Here is a 27,733-nt window from a genome sequence, read left to right on the forward strand (position 1 = left end):
TTCAAGAGCATGAAGTGAAACTTCTACAAAATGAACAGTACATGCGGTGTTACAACGTTGAAGTGAAAGGTGTTCCGAAGACCCAAGACAAGAATGTCATGGATATCACAAAAAAGGTAGCGAAGGTTATTAAGATGCCCCTTGAAAGTGGAGACATCGAGGTCTGTCACAGCGTTCGAACTACAGGGAATACAGAAGCGCCAACTACAGTGGTTCAGTTTGTTCGCAGATCAGTTCGTGACCGCTTTCTTGAGAAAGCTCGAAAGCTGAGGATAACGTCAGAGGACATTGAACTTGAACCCAAAACCCCCATCTTCATTAATGAGCACTTGAGCCCTTCCATGAAAAAGCTGTTCGGTGCGGCAAATGCAAAGCAGGGTGCGCACAGGTCCTTGAAAACCTTGAAAACCCTTGAATTTGAATATTTGGTTTTCAAGGCCCTTGAAAATCCTGGACTTTTTGCTGCTCCTTGAAAATCCTTGAATTCCTAGCGTAGTACATGCAAATGACTATTATTTAAAAAAAACGCAGTTAAAATATTTGTATTTTCAGTACCGTGTTTCAATATGTGCATTTCAGGCGTAAAAAATCAGTGTGTGCTAATATAGCCAATATTGCACGACGGTTAGCCACACTGGAGCAACTCGGCTCTGAAGCCAACTGAGCCGATTCAATCCAATCTGATATTGGCGCTTTGTTATGGTGGTTGACGGCATTGCATTCTGCCGTCGCTTCTGCACCCGACTTGTTGCGGCTGAAACATCTGAATACAAAGCAAATGCCTGGGAAAAACAAATTGCAAGGCGCGTGGCTTCACAACGAGGCTTACAAAGACTGGATTGCACTAGATACGATGAGTGAGCACCGTGCAAGATGCAGGCCTTGCGGAAAGACCTTCGATATCACCAACATGGGCGAGTCGGCGTTAACGAGCCATATGAAGAGTGCTAAGCATGCTGGTGTCATGGAGATTGCAGCCAACAGTTCGGTGCGAAGGTACTTAGTTCCAAGTACGGGGAAACAGTCAGCTGTCCCACCTCCTTCGCAATAGGGAAATCTAGACGATGCTTGCAAGGCACACGAGCTGGTGACGAACGCGGAGATTCTGTGGACTTTGAAAGTTGTCACATCGCATTTCTCCTATCGGTCGTTGTCGGAAGCAGGCCAGCTATTCCAGCGTATGTTCCCGGACAGTGGCGTGGCCAAAGCATTTTCTTGCGGAGAGAAAAAATGTGCCTATGTGACGTGCCCTGGTCCGAGGCCCTTCTTTTTATCTGCTCTGCAACGGGATATAAAAGATTGCGATTACTACGTGGTACTCTTCGACGAGTCCATGAACGACTATCTCCAGCGGAAACAATTGGATGTTCACATCCGGTTTTGGAATTCGTCTCACAAGGTGGCAACGAGGTACTATACCTCGGTGTTTATCGGGCACTCGACATCCGAAGACATCCAAGGAACGCTGCTGACTGCGCTCGAGCCTTTCCCTCTTGAGAAAATTCTTCAGATTTCAATGGATGGTCCCAATGTTAACCTGAAGTTACTCAAGAATTTCCAAGAGCACCTGCATCAAGCATACCAAGTTCAATGTCTGGACATTGGGACTTGTGGCCTCCACACCATGCACAACGCCTACAGGGCGGGTGTTACAGCATGTAAGTGGGGACTTGACTGTCTGCTCTCCAGTCTGAGCTCGCTTTTCCATTGTTCTCCTGCAAGAAGGGAGGACTTCTCAGCAGTTACTGGTCAGGATACTTTTCCCCTGAACTTTGTTGCTCACTGGTGGTTGGAGAATGTGCCTGTGATAGAGAGAGCCTTGCTCTTGTGGTGTGACATTAAGAAGTTTATTGCAGCTGCAAGGAAGAAGGAAGTAAACCCCCCAAAGTGTGGATCATTTCACAACTTGTGTGAGTTTGCCAGTGATGACCTACTGCTAGCAAAGCTTCAATTTGCGCTGGGTGTGGCCATGACCCTCATGCCATTCCTCACTGAGTACCAAACGGATCAGCCCATGGTGTTCTTTCTTGCAAGGGACTTGGAAACTGTGGTCAGGAAGCTACTGACGAAGTTTCTGAAGTGCTCGGTCTTGTCTTCAGCAAAAGGAGCCACTGGTCTGCTGATGGTGGACATTGAAAGCACCGAGAACCACACTCCACTTGAAAAGGTGGATGTAGGCCATGCCGCTGAACAGACTGTCAGGAAAACTAAAGCAAGCCAAAAGGACGTGTTCCAATTCCGCATGGAATGCAAACGCTTCTTCATCAGTGTGACAAAGAAGGTGCTTGAGAGAAGCCCACTGAGATTCCCAATCGTGAGGAGTTTGTCCTCTCTGGACCCATGACAAATGTGTACTAAACCAGATGAGTGCCTGGCCGGCTTCAGAAGAGTGTTGGATGCCCTCATTACAGCGGGCAGAATGTCTGAGCACCAAAGAGACACTGTACTAGGGGAGTACACCGAGTTCCTGCAGGAAGAGATGCATAACCTGCGAATGTTTGAGAAGAACGTAAACAGGTTGGACGAGTTCTTGACTGAGCTGATGAAGTTTAATTCATCATGTGGGGAACTGTGGAAGGTTGTCAAACTTTTGCTCGTGCTCAGCCACGGACAGGCTACTGTGGAGCGAGGGTTTAGCGTGAACCGCCAGGTTGCTGTAGAAAACCTGAAGGACCTGTCGTACATTTCGCAACGTATTGTGTGCGATGCTGTGGACAAGGCAGGGGGCGTCCTTAACGTCCCTATTACAAAAGAGCTGAGGACTGCTGTATCAGCTGCCCGGCAGCAGTATGCTGCATATCTGGAAGCAGAAAAAAAGAAGCAATGTGATCAAGTAAGGAAATCAAAGAGGCGTTGCATTGACGAAGAGATTGACGCAATGAAAAAAGAAAAAAGAAAAAGAAACTCGAGGCAACAATAGCTGACCTCCAGGCTTCAGCGGATACCTATGCCGAAAAGGCAGAAGCAGCAAATAATCTGAAGTATGTGGTCAGATCAAATAGTCTGAGGAAGGCTGCACGAAGCAAGACTGAGGAACTGTGTAGCCTCAACCAGAAGATTCAGGAAAAGCGGCAGGAGCTCCCCTGAAGTTGCCACTAGCACTTTTGCAGAATGGATTGCTGTTCGACATTGGTGCAATGCACTGCAGTGTGTTTTTCAAGACGGAACATACCGTATTTACACGATTGTAAGTCGACCCCTTTTTTTAAATTTGAAAGTCTGAAGTTGGGGGGTCGACTTACAATCGAAACCAAAACATGGCCCCGCCAATAAAAGCGATACCAACGGGAGCTACAATGTAGTTACAATTTTATGTTTGCTCTATGGCCCTACCCGTATCTTTTCGCTATCCCGCGTGTTTGTTCGCTTTTCGGAAGGGTTTTTCAACATTTTCGAGAGTTTTACAGTGCATGCAACAATCATGGGGGAGGGGGTGTCGATAGTTGATGGAAGCGCGGCTGTTCCCATTTGTGGCGGCACCCTCAGAACGGCGGCGCTTGTGGGGAGTATCGGATTTAGATGGCTATACCGACAATAACGGGAAGTCAATGCTAGACCTTTGCGAGCAACATAACCTCGTGATCGTGAATACAGGGCCTAAGTGTGAAGGACAGATCACGTGGGAAGTGGGAAACCGGCAATCGACCATTGATTACTGTCTGATGACAGAAGGAATTCATGATAAGTTGAGAGAAATGGTCATCGATGAGGAAGGGTTTAGCAGCATAGGCAGTGACCATAAACGCATCATTTTGAAAATGGGATATGTAGTTGGGAAAGAGAGCAACGAAAGCAAAATGGCCAGCCCAAATTTGAACGCTGAACAAATAGCAAATATAGTCACTAGAGTGGAGGAAGAAATTGGCAAGTCGCCAAGTAAGGGGTGGGAATATGGTGAGCTTCTAAGTGTAGTAACGACAGAAATACGGAAAGAGAAACAACACGTTCATTGGAAAGGAAAAAAGAAACCGAAAAGCTGGTGGAACAAGGAGATACGAGAAGCGATCGCCGAAAGACAGAAAGCATCTCGAGAGCACAGGCAGGCAAAGAAGGCGCAGTTGCCACAGGATGAAGTAACCGGTAAATGGGAAATATACCGGGAGAAAAAGTCTATGGTTCAAATACTGGTGCAAGCAAAATTAAAAGGTGAAAGTGAAAGTTGGTTGTCAGAAATACGTGAGAAAAAGAAGGCCGCACCTAGAATATTTTGGAATCACATAAAATTATTAGGCAGGAAATCAACAACAATACAACAACATATCCTAGACGAAGATGAAAACAGACTGAAAGGAGAAGCAGCAATAAATTACATCCAAAAAGTAACAGCCGAATCTTTCCAAGGCAAGGACGAGGTTGTATTTGAAGAAAAAAAGAGCATGAAAGAGACCCAAGGGGGAAAGGAGCTAGTGCTTACAAATTTAAACTGGAAGAAAGCGGAAGAGAAAATTCCTAAGCGCACAGCCACAGGGCTAGACGAGGTTCCCGTTAGGCTGATAAATGAACTGGGACCAAAAAGTAAGGAAGCTCTCGTGAAAGCAGTTGAAAAAACTTTAAAAGATAGACGAATACCAGACAGTTGGCGACAAAGTAGAATGAATTTAATTTATAAAGGTAAGGGGGAGAAAGACAGAATTCACTCGTATAGACCGTTGACCATTACATCGGTAATATACAGGCTAGCAATGCAGGCAATCAAATTAAAGCTTCAAGCATGGGCAGAAAATAATGACATTTTGGGAGAGCTTCAGAATGGCTTTAGAATAGGTAGGCGTTTGGATGATAACTTGTTTGTTCTTACTCAGTGTATTGAAATATCAAAAGCAGAAAGCAGACCGTTGTATGTGGCCTTTTTGGACGTTACAGGAGCATACGACAACGTAGACCGCAGCATTTTGTGGGATATTCTGGAAGGGGAAGGCTTAGGTAACGATTGTATACAGCTTTTGAGAGAGATTTACCTAGAAAATACTGTTTGCGTTGAATGGGAAGGGATGAGGAGCGCGGAGAAAGTTCATATCAACAAGGGACTGAGGCAGGGGTGCCCTTTATCCCCGCTGCTGTTTATGATGTACATGGTGAGGATGGAGAGGGCGCTAGAAGGAAGTAATATCGGGTTTAATCTCTCATACAAACAGGCAGGTACAGTAATAGAGCAGCAACTCCCAGGTTTATTTTATGCGGACGACATTGTGTTGCTCGCAAACAAGCAAAGTGATTTGCAATGTCTGGCTAATATCTGTGGACAGGAAGGCAACAATTTAGGTTTGAAATTTAGTGTTAGAAAATCAGGTGTTATTGTATTCAATGAAAACAGTGAACAGACAGTGGAGATACAGGGCCAAGAAATACCTCGGGTAACAGAATATAAATACCTTGGTATATGGATAAACGAAGGCAACGGATATATGGAAACACAGGAAAAAACCATAACAGTCAAGGGGAAGAGAAATGCAGCCATAATGAAGCACAGAGCGCTATGGGGATACAATAGGTACGAGGTCCTCCGAGGTATGTGGAAAGGGGTAATGGTTCCAGGACTTACTTTTGCAAATGCGGTTGTTTGCTTTAAATCAGGGGTACAATCAGGACTCGACGGGAACCAAAGGTCAGTGGGTCGCCTCGCATTGGGCGCTCACGGGAAGACTACAAATGAAGCTGTGCAAGGGGATATGGGCTGGACTAGTTTTGAAGTGAGGGAAGCTCGCAGTAAAATTGAGTATGAAGAACGGCTGAGGAATATGGAGGAAAGTAAATGGGCTGGGAGAGTGTTCAGGTATCTGTACAGGCAAAACATTGATTCACAGTGGAGGAAAAGAACTAGGAAGCTTACCAGCAAGTATGCGGCCTGTGGGGTGGGCAACACAGCAACAAAGAAGGTCAAGCGGAAAGTCAGAGAGGCTGAATTAATCTCATGGGTGGCGGCAATGGAAAAGAAACCTGCCATGAGTAACTACTTAAGGGGAAAAAACGAAATTAGGAAAGAAACCATTTATGATAACTCAAAGGGAAGCTCATTACTTTTCGAAGCGAGATCGGGATGCCTTAGAACACGCACGTATAAAGCGAGATATAAGAAGGAAGAAGAAGCATGTGCTTGCTGCGGTAAAGCTAGGGAAACGACGGAGCATATTTTATTAGAATGTGAAGACATCTATCCAGCGGTCGATTTAGGCACCACTGGCCTCCTTGAAGCCCTTGGGTTCAGCGGGAGCAGTGGTAAAGCAAACAGGTCCGCAATAGACATCAGTAAGAGGCGATTGGAGGATTGGTGGAAGAAAAGTAGGGAAACGACAAAGGACGGAGACGTACAAAAGCACAGTTCGCAATAGGGTAACAGAAAATTTGGACGTGGTAGTTCATAGTGTGTTTTTTTTTTCTCATGGGTTAACCTAGGTAGGATATTAGGCAGCATAGTAGCAAGAGCTTGGTGGCGCAAGCCACCGCCCCGTTCCAAAGGGGACGCTCATAACATCCATCCATCCGGTAGCTCACGGAAGGCCAGACGCCGCTCGCGGGTTTCTCTTTCTCTGTTTAAAGGCTAGACGCGTTGTACTTGACTGCCGGCTGCGTGCTACTTCTATGCTTCCCCAGTAGTCATGAGTGCTCCAGGCCCACTAATCGTTCGGGACTCGTTCACAGCAGCGTTCAAGAGGGCTGCCATCCTTTACGCCGAAGAAACGAATCGCTGCGCAGCGGGCCGCAATTTCGATGTTTCTAAACGGGTGGTGCGAGAGTGGCGACTGCAGCGAAGCGAAATTTTCACCTGTGACGGCAAGTGAGAAATTTCCCACGTGCCGAAGTCTGGACGCTTTCCGGAGCTGTAGGCTGAGCTTGCGGCGTACGTCGCGGAAATGCGTGATCGGTCCCTGCCAGTGAAGTGCGACGTGGTGATGAAACAAGCCCGGACCTTCGCCTTAATTTTAAGGTTCTGCTCCGCCGTGAGTACAAAGAGTGGCTGGCGGCAGAAGACTGGGAAATTATGCCAACCGGACCTGTCAATAAAGCCTCCCTGACGGCTGCGTGTGGTTGGGTGCATTTGGCGTGGGCTGCTGTTCTGCAAAATGTTTGCCAAATTTGAAATTTCGCTGGACCACGACGCGCTGCGGGACCGCAGCAACGATGACGATGGCAGCACTAGTGAAGACGAGTAGTCCAGTGACCATGTCAGCTACTAATAAAATTTCGTTATCGAATGCGCCCTCGGGTATGCTCTCTTTTTTTTTTTTTCCGGTCACGCGATATGGGGGGGTCGACTTACATTCGAGTCGACTTACAATCGTGTAAATACGGTATATTATGTTGGTTTAGTGCAGTACAAGCTGTTCCTCGAAATGTTTTTTTTTTTCGACTTTCTTCAATAATATTATGTTGGTTTAGTGCAGTACAAGCTGTTCCTAGAAACAATTTTTTTTTTCGAATTTGTTCAGTAATATTATCTTGGTTTAGTGCAATATAAGCTGTTCCTTTAAGTGCTTTTTTTTCTCGACTTTGTTCAGTAAAATTTGTACCTGATATTGAAAACTGCTGCATGTAGCATTGTGTTGAGTCCTTGAAAATACTCCCACTGAGCCTTGAAATTCCTTGAATATCCTTGAATTTTCCCCTTTTGAGTCTGTACGAACCCTGCAAAGAAAAAAGGAGTGCAAGTGGAAATATGCATGGACTCGGAATGGCAAAATATTTGTGCGCAGAACGGATACCTCGGCACTCATAGCGATCACCAAGTTTGATGATTTGTGTCAAATTGTGTAGTTTTACTTGCAGACACCTAAAATTTGTTTCTCGACATGGGTTATCAGCCACACGAAATTAAGCATATAGTGAAACTAAAAAAAATCTGTTTTGTCAGTTTTTAATTTAAACGTCAAATCCTTAACAAACAAAGAAGATGAATTAGCTGTTATACTCGATACTATCGGAGTGTCACTTACAGCGATCATGTTATCTGAAACCTGGTACACATCAGCATCAATTGTATTTCACCGTCCTGGCTATCATTGCTTCTATCAAAACTGCGAAGATAAAAGGGGAGGCGGCGACGCGCTCCTGCTTATAGAAACATTATCGTGCGAAATAGTCGTAGAATACACGACGACAACTGCTGATTACGAAGTGCTCACTCTACGAAGTTCTAACAAACTTTTCTGTGTCATTTACAGGCCACCATCTGGTGCCATTAATCATTTCTTTGAATTTCTTGAAAAGATTTTTAGCTACGCATCTGATCAGTCCATAGATATGGTTCTAGCTGGCGATATTAACATAAATATGCTTTCATTGAGTCAATCCCAAAAAGAACTCCAGTATTTAATTGCTGCTAATGGTTTTTTTTGCGTAATAACAAAGCCGACGCGAGTGACTTTAGAAAGTGAATCTTTATTAGATGTATTCATTACAAATGTTGACAGTAATTTAGTAACTGCAGACGTAGTTTATACCGACATTAGTGATCATCTTGGAATCGTCATGATAGCTAATAAGGCTGTACATGTTAATTACAAAAGGCAAATAATTTATATACAATCTATAACGAAAAAAAAATCTTGAATCCTTTCTTGCTGCGTTTAGCCAACAGACCTGGAACGACGTTTTCGAGGAAGATAGTAGTGATACCGCTTATCTTAACTTCATCACTACATTCAGGGCTATATATGATGCACATTTTCCACTAAGAAAGACAGCCACGTCATCAAAAGCACGGAAACCCTGGATGACGTCCGACTTGCTTCAAATGATCAAGCATAAGAACCGATTGTACGCACAATTTGTACAATCAAAAGATGAAGAGTTGCTTCGGCAATTCAAAAAGTACAGAAATAATCTAACATCAAAACTAAAAATGGCTCGAGACGCCTATTTCACAAATGTGTTTTGGATCCCTGAAGTACAGCGATCGGATGTAATCTGGTGAAAACTGAATTGTTTATTGCAAAAAAAATACCCGTGATACTTCAGAAAACTTTCAGCATGAAGGAAAACGAATTTATGGGACCTGTTCAGCTGACGCTTCCATCAATTTCTTTATTTTACAGGCATCTCAGAGTCAGGTAGAGTGCAGCCAAAATTACATTTAATTCATGAAGGGAAGCAGCTGTCCATCATCCCTCTTCATTGCGCCCACGAACTGCACAGAAGTTTTCTCGTGCATAAGTAATATTAAAGATAGCAAGTCAGTAGATGCAACTGGTCTCCAAATAGCGCCCATTAAACATGTTCTTCACTTAATATGCCCCGCTGTTACTCACATTTACAATCTCATATTATCTACCGCTGTATTTCCAAAGGCACTGCAAATGGCTCGAGTAATACCGGTTTTTAAAAGCGGCGACAACATCTGATTCGTAACTATTGTCCTATTTCCATACTGCCAGTGTTCTCGAAGGGTATAGAAAAATTAATGCATGGTAGGGTACTGTCTTTCATTGAAAAACATAACCTGCTCCTTGACTTTCAGCACGGATTTTGAAAGAATCGATCCACTGAAACAGCATTACTGACTCAAAAAGAAATCATTATAGATATGTTTCAAAATAAGGAAATAGGTGCAGGCATATATATAGATTTTACTAAGGCTTTTGACTGGATAAACCACAGAATTTTACTACATAAACTGGCAAGCTATGGTGTCCGAGGAAAAGCTCACGATCTTATGAAATTATGTTTGTCGAACAGAACACAATATGTTGACTTTAAAAATTCGTTGTCTTCAATACAAAATATTTATGCAGGAGTCCCCAAAGGAAGCATATTGGGACCGCTCTTATTTTTAATCTATATAAATGATATTGTGCAATGTGTAACTGATGGAAAGATTGTATCCTACGCTGATGACACTTCGGTGTTCATAACCGGGAGATCAGAAAATGACATTGAAGAGAAAGCAATCAAAACACTGAGTGCATTAAATACGTGGTCAAAATCAAATTGTTTGAAGATTAATTCTAAAAAGACAAAAATAATACTGTACTTTCCAAAAGGAAAGATAATTTCTAGGCCGTTGAACGTGTTCTTAAGCTCTGATACTGTTGAAATTGTAGATTCTGTTAAAATCCTTGGCGTTATATTTTCAAAGCATTTGACTTGGAATGATCATGTTGACTATATCAGATCAAAAGTGTCTTCAGCTGTCGGTGTCGTGTTGCGGCTGTGCGGTATTCTTCCTGTGAAAGTTAGGCTATTGCTATACAACTCATTAGTTCTTTCTCTTTTGCAATATTGTTGTACCGTTTGGGGCACTACGGGTGTCACAAATTTATCCAAGCTTCACCTTCTTCAAAAAAGAGCTGTAAGATGCATTGCTGGTGTTCCTTATTGTTCCCCCACACATGACTTGTTTTTAAAATATGAAATCCTGCCAATCTATAGTTTATACCATTATAGACTTTTAATGATCTATAAACGCTCTTCACACAGTGATGAACATTATATTAGTTATCTGGCAAAACTTGAGAAAAACACGCATATCCTGCAGACTAGACATAAAGAAATTTGGTTAGTGCCGACACCTAGAGCATATTATACCGAGCAGTCTCTTTCTTATACTGTTCCAGTATTATTAAATAAATTAAACAAAGAATTGTTTGACCCCCTTTCAGCATTCAAGTGATGTTATTACGCGATTTTTGCTTAGCCAGATTACGTAATGTTGCACTCAGTTTAAACCTATACTTGTTATTTTTATTATTTTTTTTTGTTTCCCCATGACCAGTTACTTGTTTTTCTAATACCTATGTTTGTGCCGCAATGCATAGCGCTGCTGTTTACAAAGTGTTTTGTTATTTTGTTTCAGTGTTTATTTGGAAAATTGAAAATCTCTGCCTGTTTACTGTACTGCCAAGTTGATAAAGGGGGCAGGACCTCTGTCAAGCTTGCGAGCTTTTAGTCCTGTCTCCTTCTCTGTCCAAGAGAAAAATAAAGACTGAATTGAAAATTTAAATTGACAAATAAAGCCTCTACTTGAATACGCATCGGTAGTGTGGTCACCACATCATTCCAAAGACATGGACATGCTTGAGTCTATTCAGAAAAAGGCCATAAGGTTTATATATAATTGTTATGACCGCCATTTCTCACCGATATCGCATGCTAGTAAGCTGCTACTGAAGCCTCTGGCCCATAGACGTACTTGTGACCGTGTTGTTCTGCTACATAAAATTGCTCATGGGAAAACTTATGTCAATGCACCTATTGTTTTCACTAACCCTTCTTCTCGGCCCACCAGAAGTAGTCATAGTCTTAACATTGTTCCATTGAATGCAACGATTGATTCTTTTAGGTTTTCCTTTTTTCTGCATACAATTGCGATTTGGAATGGCCTTGAGGGGTCCTTGTGCGAGTTATCAAGGGATGTATATGCCAACCTATTACCTAATTATGTTAATTAATCAACTAGCTCTTCCTGATATTGTTTTTTTCTGATTGTTTTCTTTTTGCCACTCAAATGTATTCTTCAATTGATTGACATATGTATGCATAACATCCTGCAATATCTTGCTATGAAATTTGACAGCATATGTAAATAAGTATCCAGGGGTTATGCACACAATTTATTTTTCCCTCAAGGGCACAAACTGGGTTATGCATTTGTGTACGAAGGCTTTAATCATTAGCTAAACATTGTTTATATCCTTATTTTGTTGAAGACATAGCTGCTTCAACCATTCAAATGAAATGTCCAAATTGTCAAATATAGCCATATAATCAACCATATTTTAGTCGCTGTAGGTCGAAACATGTCTGGATACATTTCCATTTTGCTGCAATGTCAGTGTTATGCCTACAATGGAATGATAAGAAATTCCAGGAAAAATCTCAACTTTGTGTGGCCGGTGGAGCACGTTTTCACTCAGGTGTACAGTAAAAGCTCATTAATTCGAACCGCAAGGGGAAGCCGCTTCAGTTCGAATTAACGAAAGTTCGAACTAACGAAAGTGAAGGAGAGAAACAGTACACTGTGATTTGGAAGCAGTAAGGAATGTCAGAAATTTGGCGTGTCAGAAAGTGATGGCGTGTGCCGCGGGCACACGCCATCTTCAAGTCAAAGCTCTGTGTCCGACTGTGCCACACCACCGATGTCCACCGAAACGAACGTTAGCCAAGGCTTCACCATCACAATCAATCGCCATCACAATCAATCACGTTAGCCAAGGCAACACCATCACAATCAATCGCGATGGCCGATACCTCCTAAGCTGAAAACAGAGGTACACAACCGATGAAGACTGTCGAGACAAAGACGCCGAATATGTGAAGGTGGCGAAGGCCCTGATTCGTTGGTTCTTGATTGCAAGTGCAGCTGCGACGTACTTGATTCGCTGTATTTTGGCGCTTGCCGTGCCATCTCCGCACAACATTAGCAGCTGTACAAGGTTTGCAAAGTCTCCGAGATTCGCAACGGGCAAGAAGTCTTGGAGGTTACGTAGAACGGAGAGGCGGCAGCCGCCGCTGCCTTCTGGCTGACCCCGCGTCGGTTAGATTTTTTTCCTATTTTGCCTTCTCTCGCCGTTCTCTCCGTTTAGGAGGCAATACAGCCTTGTGCGTAGGCAGTAGGCGCGTTTCTCTGGCCGTGTGCCAGGCGAGCGTAGTTCGAATTATCCGTGAGGGAACCTTCTCGCGTTCGAATTAACGGACTTTTTTATACATAGACTTCTGTGGAGCTTGGCCGGACCAAATCGTACAGTTCGAATTATCCATAAATTCGAAATATTGAAGTTCGATTTAACGAGCTTTCACTGTATAAGGTCAAGGATAAATTTTCTGGCTTGCTGGACACGAGTGTATTCATTCAGAACTTGGTGAAGACTGTGCGAAAAACGCATTTCAATTAGTGCGGTGGCGGACTCGCATTCCCTATTTCCTAGCAACATGCTGTCCCACAGTACTCCAGGAACATTAAAATCACCTGCTGCAATAACGTTTTTCTGTTGTACATGCAGATAGTGTGAAATCATTGTCTTTCGATAGATGCTGCGCTTGTCCCAGGTGGGCGATACACTGTACCAATAACAACTTCGTTAACCCCCCCCTCCCCCAAAAAAAAATTTTACACCGCACTGTTTCTATATCTAAAAAATGCTCAAGTACTGTATACCGCAGTCTGCTATCAATTAAAATCGCCACACCTCTACCATGGCTACTACAGGCGTTCCTTATCACTGTGTACCCTGGCAGACAGATTTCTTGATCATAAACTTCAGAGTAAAGCCATGTTTCCGTCACTATCACTACATCAGGCTCGTGCTTGGTCAACACGTACTCCAGTTCAAAGCTTTTGTTTAAAAGGCTATGGGCATTCATATTGAGCAAGTGAAGCCTGCGCATTAGTGGCATCAGTCAGATGTTAACGCACTAGTTCCAGTTGCGGTCGGGTCTATCTTTTGCTGATACATTACATAACGTTGCTTCTTCATGTCATCCCAGGCATAAGTGGTGCTGTTAATCGTCATCTTGTCGTAAACAAGAATAACTTTGTGCCTGCTCTCCCTATCCCTCGGAGCACTGTTCCATAGGTTCCGTCGCTTCGAACATCCTTCGAGTAGTCTTCATTAATAAAAATACCTGTCCCTTTAAGTTTTCGAGCACTCTGAAGTGCAGCCTGCCTTTCTTCAAAGTTCGTAAGACACAGGAATGTTCGCCTTGCTTTGCCTGGAGAATAATCTTTAATTCTGTGCAGGCGTTCAACAGTTGTTGCAGAAACATTAAGCTTCTCTAGAAAAACTCTGCAACTACTTCACTTTTTGATTTCTCTGATGTTTCGTTTTCTATCTCTGAGAGTCCCATTACGATGAGGTTATTGTTTCGATTGTGGTTTTCGAGAACCAAGTTTTCTCTGCATGTCATCCAAACACGTACGTTAGAAATTTCTGTTTCTGATTGTTCTATTTTCTTAGTTAGCTCAGGAATACTAGACACAACAGTCTCGACCTTAGCAACTATTGCCTTTAGGTCGGTCACATCAGTCTTCAACCCTTTAATTTCAGCCAGAATTTGTTATAGTAACTCTCGTTCAAGACTCAGATTTTTTTCAACGTCACCACAATATAACAATTGCATTGTAACATCCAAACATTCACTGGAAATTGCACAAAGGGCTTGTGGGCTCAGCAGCACTAGCAAACTAAGACAGTTGTCTTTGAAACAAGCATAAGAGCCTTTGTCACTGTTTGCTGTGTGAAGAACAAAAGTGAGTTCGTCGGTCCTTTCATCGCGGTGCCACCAAGCCCACTGTCACCACAGTGATAGTCCATCGGCGAAGAAACCGCCCCATTCGGTGATACCGATGACCTTGGTGCTTCCCGCGATGCAGTCAATGCCCGGGTGCGCAGCAGTATGAAGTCAGTTGTTTCAGCAAATACACTGAAGCGGTACCACTGAAGAACTCGATTTTAGGAAGAAGGCGGAATTCATCCTCGGCTTGCAATTGAACCAGACACGACAGCAACACCACCTGTGTGAAGAACAAAAGTGAGTTCGTCGGCCCTTCCATCATGGTACCGCCAAGCCCACTCTTCGTTTTTTCTTTCTGTACTTTCTACATAAAGTCTTGTATCTGACAATAAAATTTCAGTCGGCAGTAAGCTCTTGTTCCTGTTTTTCTGTGCCCCGCTTCCCGTTGCCCCATGCAGTCTTTCAGAAGTCATGCAAGTTGCGTTTGTTCTAGTGGTAGTAGTTTATTGTGCTAAAGAGGAGAGGGATAATTATATTTTTTCTTTTTTCTTTGATGATTGCACTCACTAATGTGGAGCCATCTTGCAACAAACAGGCTTCTGGAGGGAGGTTGTGATGCGGGCCATCAACTCTGCTGGGGGGCCTGGACAGGACAATGGGCGTCCAATGGCTGACGTCTACTATCACACAAGCAGCGGGCTCAAACTGGTGAGTATTGAGTAATGCTTCTGGTTTGGCTATTTGGTAGTAGAGTGCTGTGATCTGCAAAGGCAGTAGTATAGTGAAAATGAACAGAGATGGAAAGCCTCAAAGGCTAACCAGCAGTTGGTATAAAATTGCCAAAAAAGGATGGTATGTATTATTGGTCTGTCTATCTGCAAGTATCGCTTTTGCTCTCTGTATTAAATGCTGCAACTTTTGCTCAAATAGGTTCACGGGTTGTCTTTCGTGTCTACCTCAAACATTGTACTTAGGCTAGTTTTTTCTTGAGCGTGAAAGCCAAATTGCACTGTATTGTTGATGCAAATTTCCTATCAACCATGCGGTGCATTTTCCCTTTAGAAAGGAAATCAAGGAAAATTCGGCAGTTGTTACTATTATGAAGGTTAATATTTTTCAAGCTCCTATGCGTGCCATGGAAGCGACGAGAGCAGACGAGTGGCATTACTGCACTACCACAACACGGGTGGCCACAGGGAGCGCGCCAATGACAGAAAAAGCTGTATTGATTCACTACCTGGCTAGGTACGATGTGTGTCAGTACAGTGAAATCTATATAACGAACTTCAGGAGACTGTGGCAAATTGTTCATTAGTGAAAAAGGTTGTTATAGTGAAAGCTCGAGAATTAACCGTTTCACTCATCAACCAAATAGTTTATCAGTTGTCACTATAGGAGCATCCACAAAAACACCGTTGTTGGCTCACGGCCCACGCTGTTGTTATATTCCATGGAGTCTTCTGCCACGCACCACTGCAGCACCATGTATAGTGTGGCGCGCAAAGGAGATGCCGAGAATACTGCTGTCAGAGCTCCATGTGGCCTCAAAGTGCAATGCTTCTTTTTGTTAGTTTATTTTTCACATTCCTTAGCGTAGACACTGCAACTCCCTTGCATAAGGCGCGCCCCTTAACTATTCCGAAGGGCATGTAAATGACTCTGTCCAGAAATTGTGACTGTGTGACATACCTGTGGGCATGGACGTTTCTCCACACGTGTAGCTGGTATGGCTGCAAAAAGAAGCATGGAAGAAAGAGGCATGTGCAGAGAAAAGGAAGAGATGTGGCTCCATTGCTAGGCGACACTTGTCTGGGCGGAGCATGCGCTCACAAAACCTGATGCGTCGTCACCTCCGCAATAGAAAAAAAAAATGTATGCAGAACCCACGCACGGTTGGAACCGATGCAAGCCAAGATTTGTGTGCTGTTTGTGTTCTTTGACAACATTTGGCGATGATTTCAACAGGGTACATCGGTCCTGATGTGCTGTTCGATTTTGCCTGGCATGCGGCACTTGCTTTAGTCTATGTAGTACACAGAGTTAGCAGTGAGACGTGTTTGCTATAGCCATTGTTATACCTCCATTAGAAACCGTAATGAACAGGATACAGAAACTCCTCCTATAACTAGCAGTGAGGTCAGAAGGGCCTTGCAAGACATGAAATGAATATCGGCAGGAGAAGATGGAATAACAGTCGATTTAATCAAAGATGGAGGAGACGTAATGCTTAGAAAACTGGTGGCTTTTTATATGAAGTATCTGCCGACTGCAAGGGTCTCAGAAAACTGGAAGAATGCAAACAGTATACTAATCCACAAAAAGGGAGACATTAAAGAGTTGAAAAATTACAGGCCCATTAGCTTACTCCCAGTATTATGTAAAATATTTACCAAAATAATCCCCAATAGAATAAGGGCAGCACTGCACTTTCGTCAACCGAGGGAACAGACTGGCTTCAGGAAGGGGTACTCTACAATGGATCACATCCATGTCATTAATCAGGTTATAGAGAAATCCCTAGAGCACAATAAGCCTCTCTATATGGCTTTCATAGGTTACGAAAAGGCATTTGATTCAGTAGAGATACCAGCAGTCATAGAGGCATTACGTAATCAAGGAGTACAGAACGCTTACGTAAATACCTTGCAGAATACCTACAGAGGTTCTACAGCTACCTTAACTCTACACAAGAAAAGCAGGAAGGTACCTATGTGTCGAGGCAGATGCGTTTTGTTCTAGAGCAAACGAATTGTGCAAGACAAATTGTTTGACACTAAACGAATCGAAAACAAAGTGTGTGTTTTGTGTGTTATGAAGATTGGTTATGGTACCTGATTCCCTTATGCTTGGCCCGTTCCATGTTTCGATTGAAAAATGTGTAAAAACACTTGGCATTATATTTAATGATCATATGTTCTGGAACTAGCACATTCAGTCATCATTGCTTAAATTAAGCAATACAATGGGCATAATGAATAGGTGCTGACAAAATCTCCTGGTGGCAATTAGAAGATTGCTTTATGATGCCCTGTTTAGTTCTTATCTGTGTTATTGTGTGGTAGTTTGGGGTAACACTATAGCAGAGAACCAGTATAGCAAACTAGTTTTAGTACAAAAAAGGGCAGTCCGCACGGTGTCAAGTGCTTCTTTTTTAGAACACACCGCACGTCTTTTTGATAAGCATAATAGCCTTAAAGTTTGATATTTGTACACTTACACTCTACTGTGTTCCTATAAGAAAGCAGTTCAGGGCAGATTAGATGCTTTTCTCGATATTGCACAACTTGAGCACACCCTGACAACATATCCTTTTCGGTATCCAGCACCATGGCACATTCATTTTTCGCACACACAATACGGCTGTCAGAGAATTCGGCATACATTGCCAACAACGTTAAATCACTATGACACACTAAATATTGACATCACAACGTTAGTGAAGAAAGTTATAAAAAGTTTATTCACGCAATAAAAAAAAATTTTTGTTTTGTTTTGTTGTGTCTAGCCATTGTATTATGTATGTATATTATGAGTACTTAGGCTTTCTATTTCATTCTTACTTCCTACATGTCCTTAGAGAGGCATGTTTGATTGTAATATAATCTTCGATTCATTGTATGTCTGGTACAGTGTATGTTATGGTTTAGTAATGATAAATGTGTTTCGTCTCCATTGCTGATGGGTGGCTGGAGCCCAGTCAAACAGCAGCGTAGCAGCTTTTTCTTCGGCCACTTTTTCGCCTTGTAAAGTTGCGAAATCAAGTTGCTTTGATTGATTGATTTATTTGATTGATTGATTGATTGATAAAGAATGGGGTCAGACAGGGAGACACAATCTCTCTGATGCTATTCACTGCGTGCTTGGAAGAAGTATTCATGCTATTAAACTGAGAAGGCTTAGGAGTACGGATTGATGGCGAATATCTCAGCAGCCTTCAGTTTGCTGATGACATTGTTCTATTCAGCAACAATACAGATGAGTTACAACAAATGATTGACGACCCTAACAGAGAGAGTGTAACCCCAGTATTCAGAAATGCATCTTAACTTGAAGCCCACGCTTGACTTAAATGATGCATGTCGTGAACGCATAAAGGAAACACAATCGGCGTCTTGGGCGCATTCACACTAGGTGTCGTTTATATCAAGTCAGGCATGTCAGTCAAGATGCATTTCTGAATGAGGGGGTAAGAGTGGGGTTGAGGATTAATATGCAGAAGACAAAGATAATGATGAACGACCAGGCAAGGGACCAAGAGTTCAGGATCGCAAGTCAGCCTCTAGAATCGGTGAAAGAGTATGTTTACCTAGGTCGACTAATCACAGGAAACCCTGACCACGAGAGAGAAATTCACAGAATAAAAATGGGTTGGATCGCATATGGCAGACATCATGAGCTCCTGACTGGGAGCTTACCATTATCATTGAAAAGGAAAGTGTACAATCAGTGCATTTCACCGGTGCTGACATATGGCGTAGAGACTTAGAGACTGACAAAGAAGCTTGAGAACAAGTTAAGGACCACACAAAGAACGATGGAACAAAGAATGCTAGGCATAACTTTGAGAGACAGAAAGAGAGCGGTTTGGATCAGAGGCTTTATGTGCCAAAAACCACTTTCTGATAATGAGGCATGCCGTAGTGAAGGGCTCCAGAAATTTCGACCACCTGGGGTTCTTTAATATGCACCTAAATCTAAGTACATGGGTGTTTTCACATTTTGCCCCCATTGAAATGCAGCCACCGTAGCCGGGATTCAATCCCGCGACCTTGTGCTCAGCAGCCTAACACCATAGCCACTTGGCAACCACGGTGGGTCACGGTGAGACAGTCATGGCACTTACGGGCAAAGGCCAGCCACAATACTGATTGAGTATGCGCACCTGCTGCACTAGGGCTAGCTGGGTAGTGGTCCACCGAGCGTGAGAACGAGAAGTCACAAGAGCAAACGTCCTACGTAACCACCTCGTTGCAGGCCTGTGAGCATCTGCCATTGTGATGAAGCACTCAGTGGAGAAAAGTGTATAACAGCTATGTCTTATCGGTACTCACGTACGGAGGAGAAACCTGCAGGCTTACGAAAAGGGTTATAGTACTTAAATTAAGGATGACACAACGATTTATGGAAAGAACAATGATAGTTTTAACGTTAAGGGATAAGAAAAGAGCAGATTGGGTGAGGGAACAAACGCGATTTAATGATATCTTAGTTGAAATCAAGAAAATGAAATGAGCATGGGCAGGACATGTAATGAGGAGGGAAGATAACCGATGGTCATTAAGGGTTAAGGACTGGATTCCAAGGGAAGGGAAGCGTAGCAGGGGGCGGCAGAAAGTTAGGTGGGTGGATGAGATTAAGAAGTTTGCAGGGAAAACATGGCCACAATTAGTACGTGACAGAGGTAGTTGGAGAAGTATGGGAGAGGCCTTTGCCCTGCAGTGGGCGTAACCAGGCTGATGATGATGATGACTCAGTGGAGAGGGCACTTGGGGGCCGCCACTAGGGAGACCAATCGGGGAGAATCCCGGTGACATATGCTTACCCAGTGACTCGACCTCGGGAGGCAGAAGCATGGTTTGCATGGGAAAGTATTTTATTTTTTATTTATTTATTTACACAATACTGCAGGCAGCAATGCTGCCCAAGCAGGAGAGGGTTTACAAAAGCTGATTTATCAACATATTTTCAAATGAAACAGAAGAAGTGCGTTCAACAACACATTCCGGTAAATGATTCCATTCTTCGCTCGTAAGTGGAAAAAATGATTTCCGAAAGATTTTAGTTTGAGCGAAGTATGACTGAACTACTTTAGAATGAAAAATATGCGATGACCTTTGTGGAGCATGGGTAATATATGTGGCATTTGCTAAACCTGTTTGATTATGAAACAACGAGTAAAAAAATTTCAGCCTGGCGATATTACGGCGCACGTGGAGCGGATCCAGTCCATGTTGTCCTAACATGCCAGAAACTGATGAAGATGTTTTGTAATCAGAGCAAATAAACCATGCAGCCAGGCGCTGAATTCGTTCAAGTTTGTCAATTTCCCTTTTAAAGAACGGGTCCCACACTATGGAAGCATACTCTAGGACTGGGCGTACGAAGGAACGATAAGCTTGCAGCTTGACAGATGAAGGGGACTTCTTTAGCTTTCTACATAGAAAGCAAAGTTTTTTGAAAGCTTTGTTGCATATGTTGTCAATATGGGTGTCCCATTTTAGGTCACTGTTAATTGTTATGCCTAAATATTTGACAGAGGTAATTGATTCAAGGTTCCGATTGCCAATGTGGTAAGTATAAAGTAGTGGTTTTCGCTTCAATGTTATTGTCATTGACACTGTTTTGGAAAAGTTTATTTGCATTCCTCTGTCGTTGCACCGGTCCGCAAGTTTACAAAGACTATTGTTAAGTGTATTCTGGCATGAAGAATTCCTTACTGGGGAATAAATGACACAATCATCAGCAAACGATTTCACCTTGACATATAGGATCCAAATTTTTAGCAATATCATTTATATATATAAGTAACAGCAGGTGTCCCAACACTGACCCCTGTGGTACACCGGATAAAACAGGCAGGCTTTTAGATTTCACACCATCGATTTCCACAAACTGAACATAATTCGCGAAATAAGCTTGAATCCAATGCACTATATTTTCTGGTAGTCCAAGTGATTTAAGAATTTCAATTAGATTTGCATGTAGCACACGGTCAAATGCCTTTGACAAGTCTAGGAATATTGCGTCAATCTGCAGGCGGTCATCAATGGCACTGGCAAAGTCATGTACAATGGATAACAATTGAGTTGAGGTTGAAAACTTTCTACGAAAGCCATGCTGAAAAAAAAAAAAAAATTTATTCCCTTCCAAGTGGTTAGATGTGCGATTAGCGATAGTATGCTCCAAGAGCTTACAACATGTGCTTATGAGGGAAATAGGTCTGTAATTGTTAGGAATAAGTTTATCACCTGATTTAAACACCGGTAATGCTTTGGCCGTGAGCCAGTCTTTCGGTACTGAGCTCTGTTTAAGAGATGCATTAAAAATAATGTATAGGAATTCAGAACTTGGTTCGGAGTAGCATCGAAGAAAGTTATGCAAACTATCGGCTCCAAGTGATTTTTTTACATCAATATCAAGCAACATAGTAAGAATTTCTTCCCGAATAATTCAAATGTCAGGAATCGATTGAGATGTAGATAGCGTGTATGATTTATTATGTGCACTGAGAACTGAAGGTCGAGTGAATACTTTATAAAATGTGTCATTTAATTCATTGACGATATCATTAAGATTAGAACTTACGCTGTTGTTTATTCTTAGCTGCTGAACACTACGATTATTCAGACAGGAAACGCCAAAACTTGTCTGGGGAGCTTTTTAAGAATGTAATCATAGTCTGATTATGAAATTTGTCACTGGTGTTGCAAAGTTTGATGAGTAGAGCATCCCTTAAAGAGTGGATTGGTACTCTGAGCTAGCTTATACTTGCGTTTGTGCTTTATTCTACGTTTGAGATGAGTGATTTCACGAGTGATCCATGGATTATGACGTTTTTTTTTCTACGCGTCGGTACGAATTTATCAATACAATACTTAACAACAGAGTTAAACTTGTCCCAGAGAAGCATGACGTCATCATTGTGTTTGAATTCATCGAGGAAAAGATGTAAGCAATCCAAGACGGATTCGTCATCAGCCGATGAAAAATCTAGAAAGGACTGCGTGATGGGTGTAACTTGGACGCTTTTTTGTATTTCTAACTCCACATGTACAAGTTTGTGGTCAGCTATACCTTCAGATAAGACAACAGTTGGATTTTCCGACAAGCCTTTGATAAAAACAAGATCAAGAATTGATTGGGTGAGTTCTGTGACACGTGTGGGATGTAGTACAACCTGTTTAAGATCATGAAAGAACATATAATCAAGAAGAACATGTGCACGTTCAGCATCATGAGAGCCAGGTATTGATAACTGTTCCAAATCAACGCTAGGTAGATTGAAGTCACCCGCCATCAGAAATTTATGATTAGGTCGGAGCATGCGCTCTAGGTAGATGGCAAGGGATTTCACGAATGACACTGGGCTTTTGGGAGGCCTGTATACGACACCGACTAAAATAGAAAAATCTCGATATTTATCGTCACACCAAATGCTTTCATGCTGTGGTATGTTTGGAAGCTGAACACAACTTATCTCCCTTTTTGCGATCACCCCCCTCCTCAACACCCCCTCCATGCCCAGTGCGGTCATGTGTAATTATTTTGTGGGATGTGAGAATTATTTCGGAGTCATTTATCTCTGGTGTCAACCAAGTTCTTTGACTGCCAAAATGTGTGGGTCATAGAGGATGAGGATATGTTCTAATTGGGTTGACTTGTTGGCAAGACTTCTTGCATTAAGCAAGATAAAACGGAGCGTCTCTGTTTGCTATCAAGGACCAGCTCTAGGGAAATTAGTCTGAGGTAGCATAACTGGCTGCGAGGTGGCCTCATCCCAAACGTAAACACTATCATCTACCCGAAGTCACTCATAGTCCAGAGAAACCTTATGGCCTTTCGCTTTAAACTGTTTGCCATGTTGCCATAGTTTAGAATGTTTCTTTAAAGTAGCCACACAAAAGTTGTGGCTAACAGAAATAGTTGAGCCTTTCAGTTAGAATGAATTGTGTAGGACGCACAATTTCTCATTGTAATCAAAGAAGTTCATTATGACTGGTCTATGTTTATCAGGACGTTTTTTTCCTATTCTGTGTACCCTTTCTACGGTACAGACCGATAATCCTAGCTTTACGCGGATTAGGTCTTCAGTAATTGCGTGCTTTAAAGTGCTTGGACTCTCGTGATCAGATTGAGGAAGGCCAAAAACAACTAAATTGCGGTGCCAACTTCTGTTTTCGAAATCGTCCAATTTCTTTTGTTGCACATTGATCACCTTCTTAAGAGAAGCAACTTCAGATTGCAATTGGCTGATTGCTTCGGTATGCTGAGCGAGCACATTTAGCACATCATTTAATTCATTGAAACGGGCGCTCATCGATTTTCTGAGATCGGATTGCGACGTAGCTAGGTTATTAATGGATGCTTGTAAGGATGAGGACATATCAGAAAGAAGAAGCTTAATCTCATCCCTAGAAGGTCCGGGATTTTGCTCAATATCACCAGCAAGCAACAGCAAAAGCACACTCCATGCATCATCAACTAAAGAAAGGCACTGTTCAGGGCACGGCAGGATGATAATACACCTATCATCACTATGAAAGCAGCGACAGGAATAATAAAAACGAACCTGTACAAAGAACGTAAGGCGGTTCATGGCTGCATCAGCGATGGTCTAGCCGTGCCCTCTGAAGGTGTGCTTGAGTTGCTCGGGTATTTGTACTGTCAGTGGTGGCGCTGAAGGTCGGGGCTGATGAGCAGATTGCGTGACCAAGCCTCCGTTGATATCGGCAGCCACGTGGTCGACAAGAAAAATTCCTTCACGGAGGCTGCAAGATAAGTTGACTGTTGGTGCGCACAGGATTGAAGTGGTCAGCGTGACCTGTACAAAGAACATAAGGCGGTTCATGGCTGCATCTGCGATGGTCTCGCCATGCCCTGACTACTATATAACTCCAATGCGCTATCTGTGTCTGCCATGTTGCCATTATGGCGGTGGTTCACGGACATCAAGCTAAGCACAACGTGCGGGAAGGCCACTTCAATCTCCACACTTCCAAAGACAGAGGTCATAGAAGAGTGTGAGTGTAGGCCATTTGGTTATCTATGATTTTGGGAAGTTACCGCAAGAAAACACGAGACTTGAAGAAAGGGACAACCCCGAGGCCAGCCTGCAACGAACGAAGACCGAAGCCAAGAAGCAAGGTTGACACAGCCAAAATCCAAGAGGGTGTCATCGTCTGCACCAGGGCTAGGTCAGGGAGAAGGTGCTAAAGCACTTCAAAGAGGCAGACATGTCGCTTCTCTTGATGCGTAGGTCACAAAAGTCCCGCACACCACGACGCATAACAATATTGTTACAAAGAGGAAGCCGAATGCACATTTGTATGCACAACTATTTACATGTGAAAGGTTAGTGGTAATCGCACAGGCTGGTACACTGATCACAGCTCTAGCAGACAGTGTACTACTTTTTCTTTGTCTCTCTATCTCTCGCTCACATGGTCCTGTCCAAATGCATTGTAACATATGCCTGGGGGCTGGAGTGCCGTACCGGAACTAGTTAGAATGATAGCAAACTAGATTAACAGTATGGTTTTATATGAGACACGTGGGCGATGTCAGTTTGTAGCTGTGATGAGGCCGAGTTGTCTTCAACAGGGACGCTTTCATAATGTAAGTCACTTAATTGTTGCAATACCTATAGATATTGGAGCTAGGCATGTCATGTAATGCGCATAAATGGAGCTGGGCAGGTCACGTAATGCGCTGGTTAGATAACCGTTGAACCGTTAGGGTTACAGAATGGGTACCAAGAGAAGGGAAGCACACTCTAGGACAGCAGAAGACTAGGTGGAGCGATGAAATAAAGAAATTCACAGGCGCTAGTTGGAATCGGTTGGCGCAGGACAGGGGTAATTGGAGATCGCAGGGAGAGGCCTTTGTCCTCCAATGGTAATAAAACATTATGCAAGAAAAAGTGAGGCGTGCAGACAGGACACAAGAGAAGTGGACAACACAAACAACATCCACTTCTCTTCTCTTGTGTCCTGTATGCATGCCTCACCTTTTCTTGCATAGTGAATCCTTACCAACTAGCTCAGCTTCCTGCTGTTCTAAGACATAAAACAGGCTGCTACTACCGCTGCTGTAGCCGCCGTTGCTGCCGCCTGCGAGAACGTTATGCACTATCGTCGCATCACGCCCGTTGGCCCCCTGGGCTGCCGTCGCATAGCACGGCCTCCCGATGTTGTTGCAGGGTTGGGACACCTTAGCCAAAGTCTTGATTTACTGGACCCCCACTTGTGTATTGTCCTCTTGACGCTGTGGGGCTTTAATACCATATCTAGTCGCATAATGATCGCACTCGCGTAATGATCGCACCCCGAACTTGCCGCAGCGATATGTTGTGTGCCAAGTCTAGCTAAGGTTGATCGCGCTTGCCATCTGTCGAATGCTGCGCGAACGACTCTTCAACACAAACCAAGCGGTCTGCATGCACCAAACATTCTTAAGTAGATGCCTCATTTCATTACTTTCATCACTTTCTGCACTTCCATCACCAAAAAAAAGCTGCAACCAATCTTGCCTTTATTATGTGTAGGCTTTATAATGATTATGGTCAACAACAACAAAAAAGGCGCCTTTCGTTTCTTCTCATCTCCACTTGTGGGCACACAACAAATCGTGAGTGTCAACGATAGTAGCCATGTTTACACTGATACATTATTCATACGCCGACGCTTGTAACACAGCTAAGATATTCACCCACCCTTAGCGGAAACGTGCCGTATTAGGATAGTAGTGAAGACAGATGCCGCAGTTCCAGCAGCGTGCCTGCCATGTGTTTCTAGGTCACTGGCAGCTAAGCGCGCTCATGTGTTTCTGTCTCCTCAAAGTGGACATGGCTACGTTATTGCCGCAAGCTTGCCGATATTAACAATGTTATTCATTACTGATACAGAAGAATGTGTTTCAACGCACGTAATATATTTATTCATATACCCTAAAGGGCCATTCGGGCATTACATAGGGGGGGGAGCCAGTTACAATTACAAAACGTGTAGAAAAAGAACATTGGTAAGATACAGTGACAGTGACATAATTATATGCAGAAAGAATAACATACGCAAGTAGGCACTCAATACAGAAATAATCACACATTTAGGAAAACCTTCAACTTGTTAACAAGAACATCATGGTTAATGGCAGATACAATGTTCCTCGGTAGTTTATTCCAATGATATATTGCCAAAAGTAATGGTGAATGACGGTACAGATTAGTGCGAGCAAAAAGGGGTTGCACTTTAAATGGGTGATCAAAACGCTGAAAAATAGTATGAGCTGCATTGATGTAAGATTCGCGGAACGCGGATCTACTATGATAAAGCGCGTGAAAATGTGATAAAGTTATTAGTCGGCGGTTTTGAAGAGAGGGCAATGAAAGTTATTCCTTGATGTCCGTAACACTGTAGTTTCGCGAGTATTTTTTTGTGATATATCTTGCTGCTTTATTTTATAATGCTTCGAGTTGATCGATCAGATAGGTCTGATGCGGATTCCAAATAATGGATGCGTACTCTACCTTTGAACGAACAAGCGTAGTGTATGCTAATAACTTAGTAGCAGTGTTCGCCAAGTATAAGTTGCGTTTAATGAAGCCGAGTGTTTTGGATGCCTTACTGGTTATGGTAATAATGTGCTCGTTCCAAGATAAATCAGAGGATAAATGAACTCCTAGATATTTAAATGTGGATACTTTCTCAACAGGGATTCCCTGAATCGTGTAATAGCTCAATTCTGGATTATGTGTTCTCGTGAACGTCATGGCCTTAGTTTTAGAAACGTTAATTTCCATTTGCCACTGGCAACACCAAAATGCGAGTTTGTCGAGGTCTACCTGTAATGAGTTCTTGTCTTCCGCGTTACTAATTTGTCTGTAGATGATACAGTCGTCTGCGAATAGCCTTATGGTAGAAGATAAAGTGTTTCCTATGTCGTTAATATAGATCAGAAAGAATATTGGGCCCAGGACCGAACCCTGCGGTACACCGGATTTTACATGCGAAAGTGAAGATGAGTACCCATTCACGTAGACTGATTGACTTCGGTTGGTTAAAAAATTAGCTATCCAATTTGTAATCCTACTGTTTATGTTAAGATTCGTTAGCTTCATTAATAAGCGGATGTGCGGAACTTTGTCAAATGCTTTTGCAAAATCAATAAATATAGCATCTATTTTTAGTCCACCATGAACGGCTTCGTGGAGGTCAGTTACTAATTCGAATAGTTGGGTTTCACAGGAACGACCACGAAGGAAACCATGCTGATTGCTAGCGAAGAAATTGTGATCTGATAGAAATTTCATGACGTTGGATGATATGATGTGCTCTAGTAATTTACAACAGATGCTTGTTAATGATATGGGCCTGTAGTTTGAGACTAAGGAGGGATCACCAGATTTAAAAATGGGGATCACGCGTGCACACCTCCAGGCGTCAGGCACGCATCCTGTATTAACTGACTGTTGAAAAATAGCAACCAAGGTACGTGATATAGCTGGTTTTGTAAGTTTTAGCAATTTTGCACAAATGTCATCTGGTCCGGGTGCCGAATTGACTGGTAGACGATCTATAGCGGCTTCTACACCTTCGCGAGTGATTATGAGGTCATTCATTGAAGTATTAAAGCTGATAAAGTTCAGACCTGGTGGCACTGGTTCTTCTGATGTGAAAACTGAACAGAAAAAATTGCTTAATTCTTCCGCAACATCGGACTGCAAAAGAGGCTCACCATCTTTCGTTATTGACACAAGAGATGATGACGATGCTTTCGGATTTACTACTTCCCAAAATTTTTTACAGTTGTTTTTTAACATTTGTGATAAGTCGTAGTTGTAAAATTTTTC

The 27,733-nt window shown here is 42.8% G+C and overlaps 1 protein-coding gene and 1 pseudogene across 7 annotated transcripts in view; both read left to right on the top strand.

Moving 5' to 3' along the window:
• LOC135897804 (uncharacterized) overlaps positions 1–27,733 on the top strand; it is a 419,017-nt gene that overhangs the window by 57,170 nt on the left and 334,114 nt on the right. For all 7 annotated transcript variants that reach the window (XM_065426504.2, XM_065426507.2, XM_065426509.2 and 4 more), the window contains one exon: positions 14,762–14,874. In XM_065426504.2, the coding sequence (XP_065282576.2) occupies positions 14,762–14,874 (113 nt within the window). The remainder of the gene's footprint in view (positions 1–14,761; positions 14,875–27,733) is intronic.
• On the top strand, positions 1,334–3,087 carry LOC135897802 (uncharacterized; annotated as a pseudogene).

The sequence above is a fragment of the Dermacentor albipictus genome, chromosome 7 (genome assembly GCF_038994185.2).
Source record: "Dermacentor albipictus isolate Rhodes 1998 colony chromosome 7, USDA_Dalb.pri_finalv2, whole genome shotgun sequence".
In the NCBI taxonomy this organism is placed as follows: Eukaryota; Metazoa; Arthropoda; class Arachnida; order Ixodida; family Ixodidae; genus Dermacentor; species Dermacentor albipictus.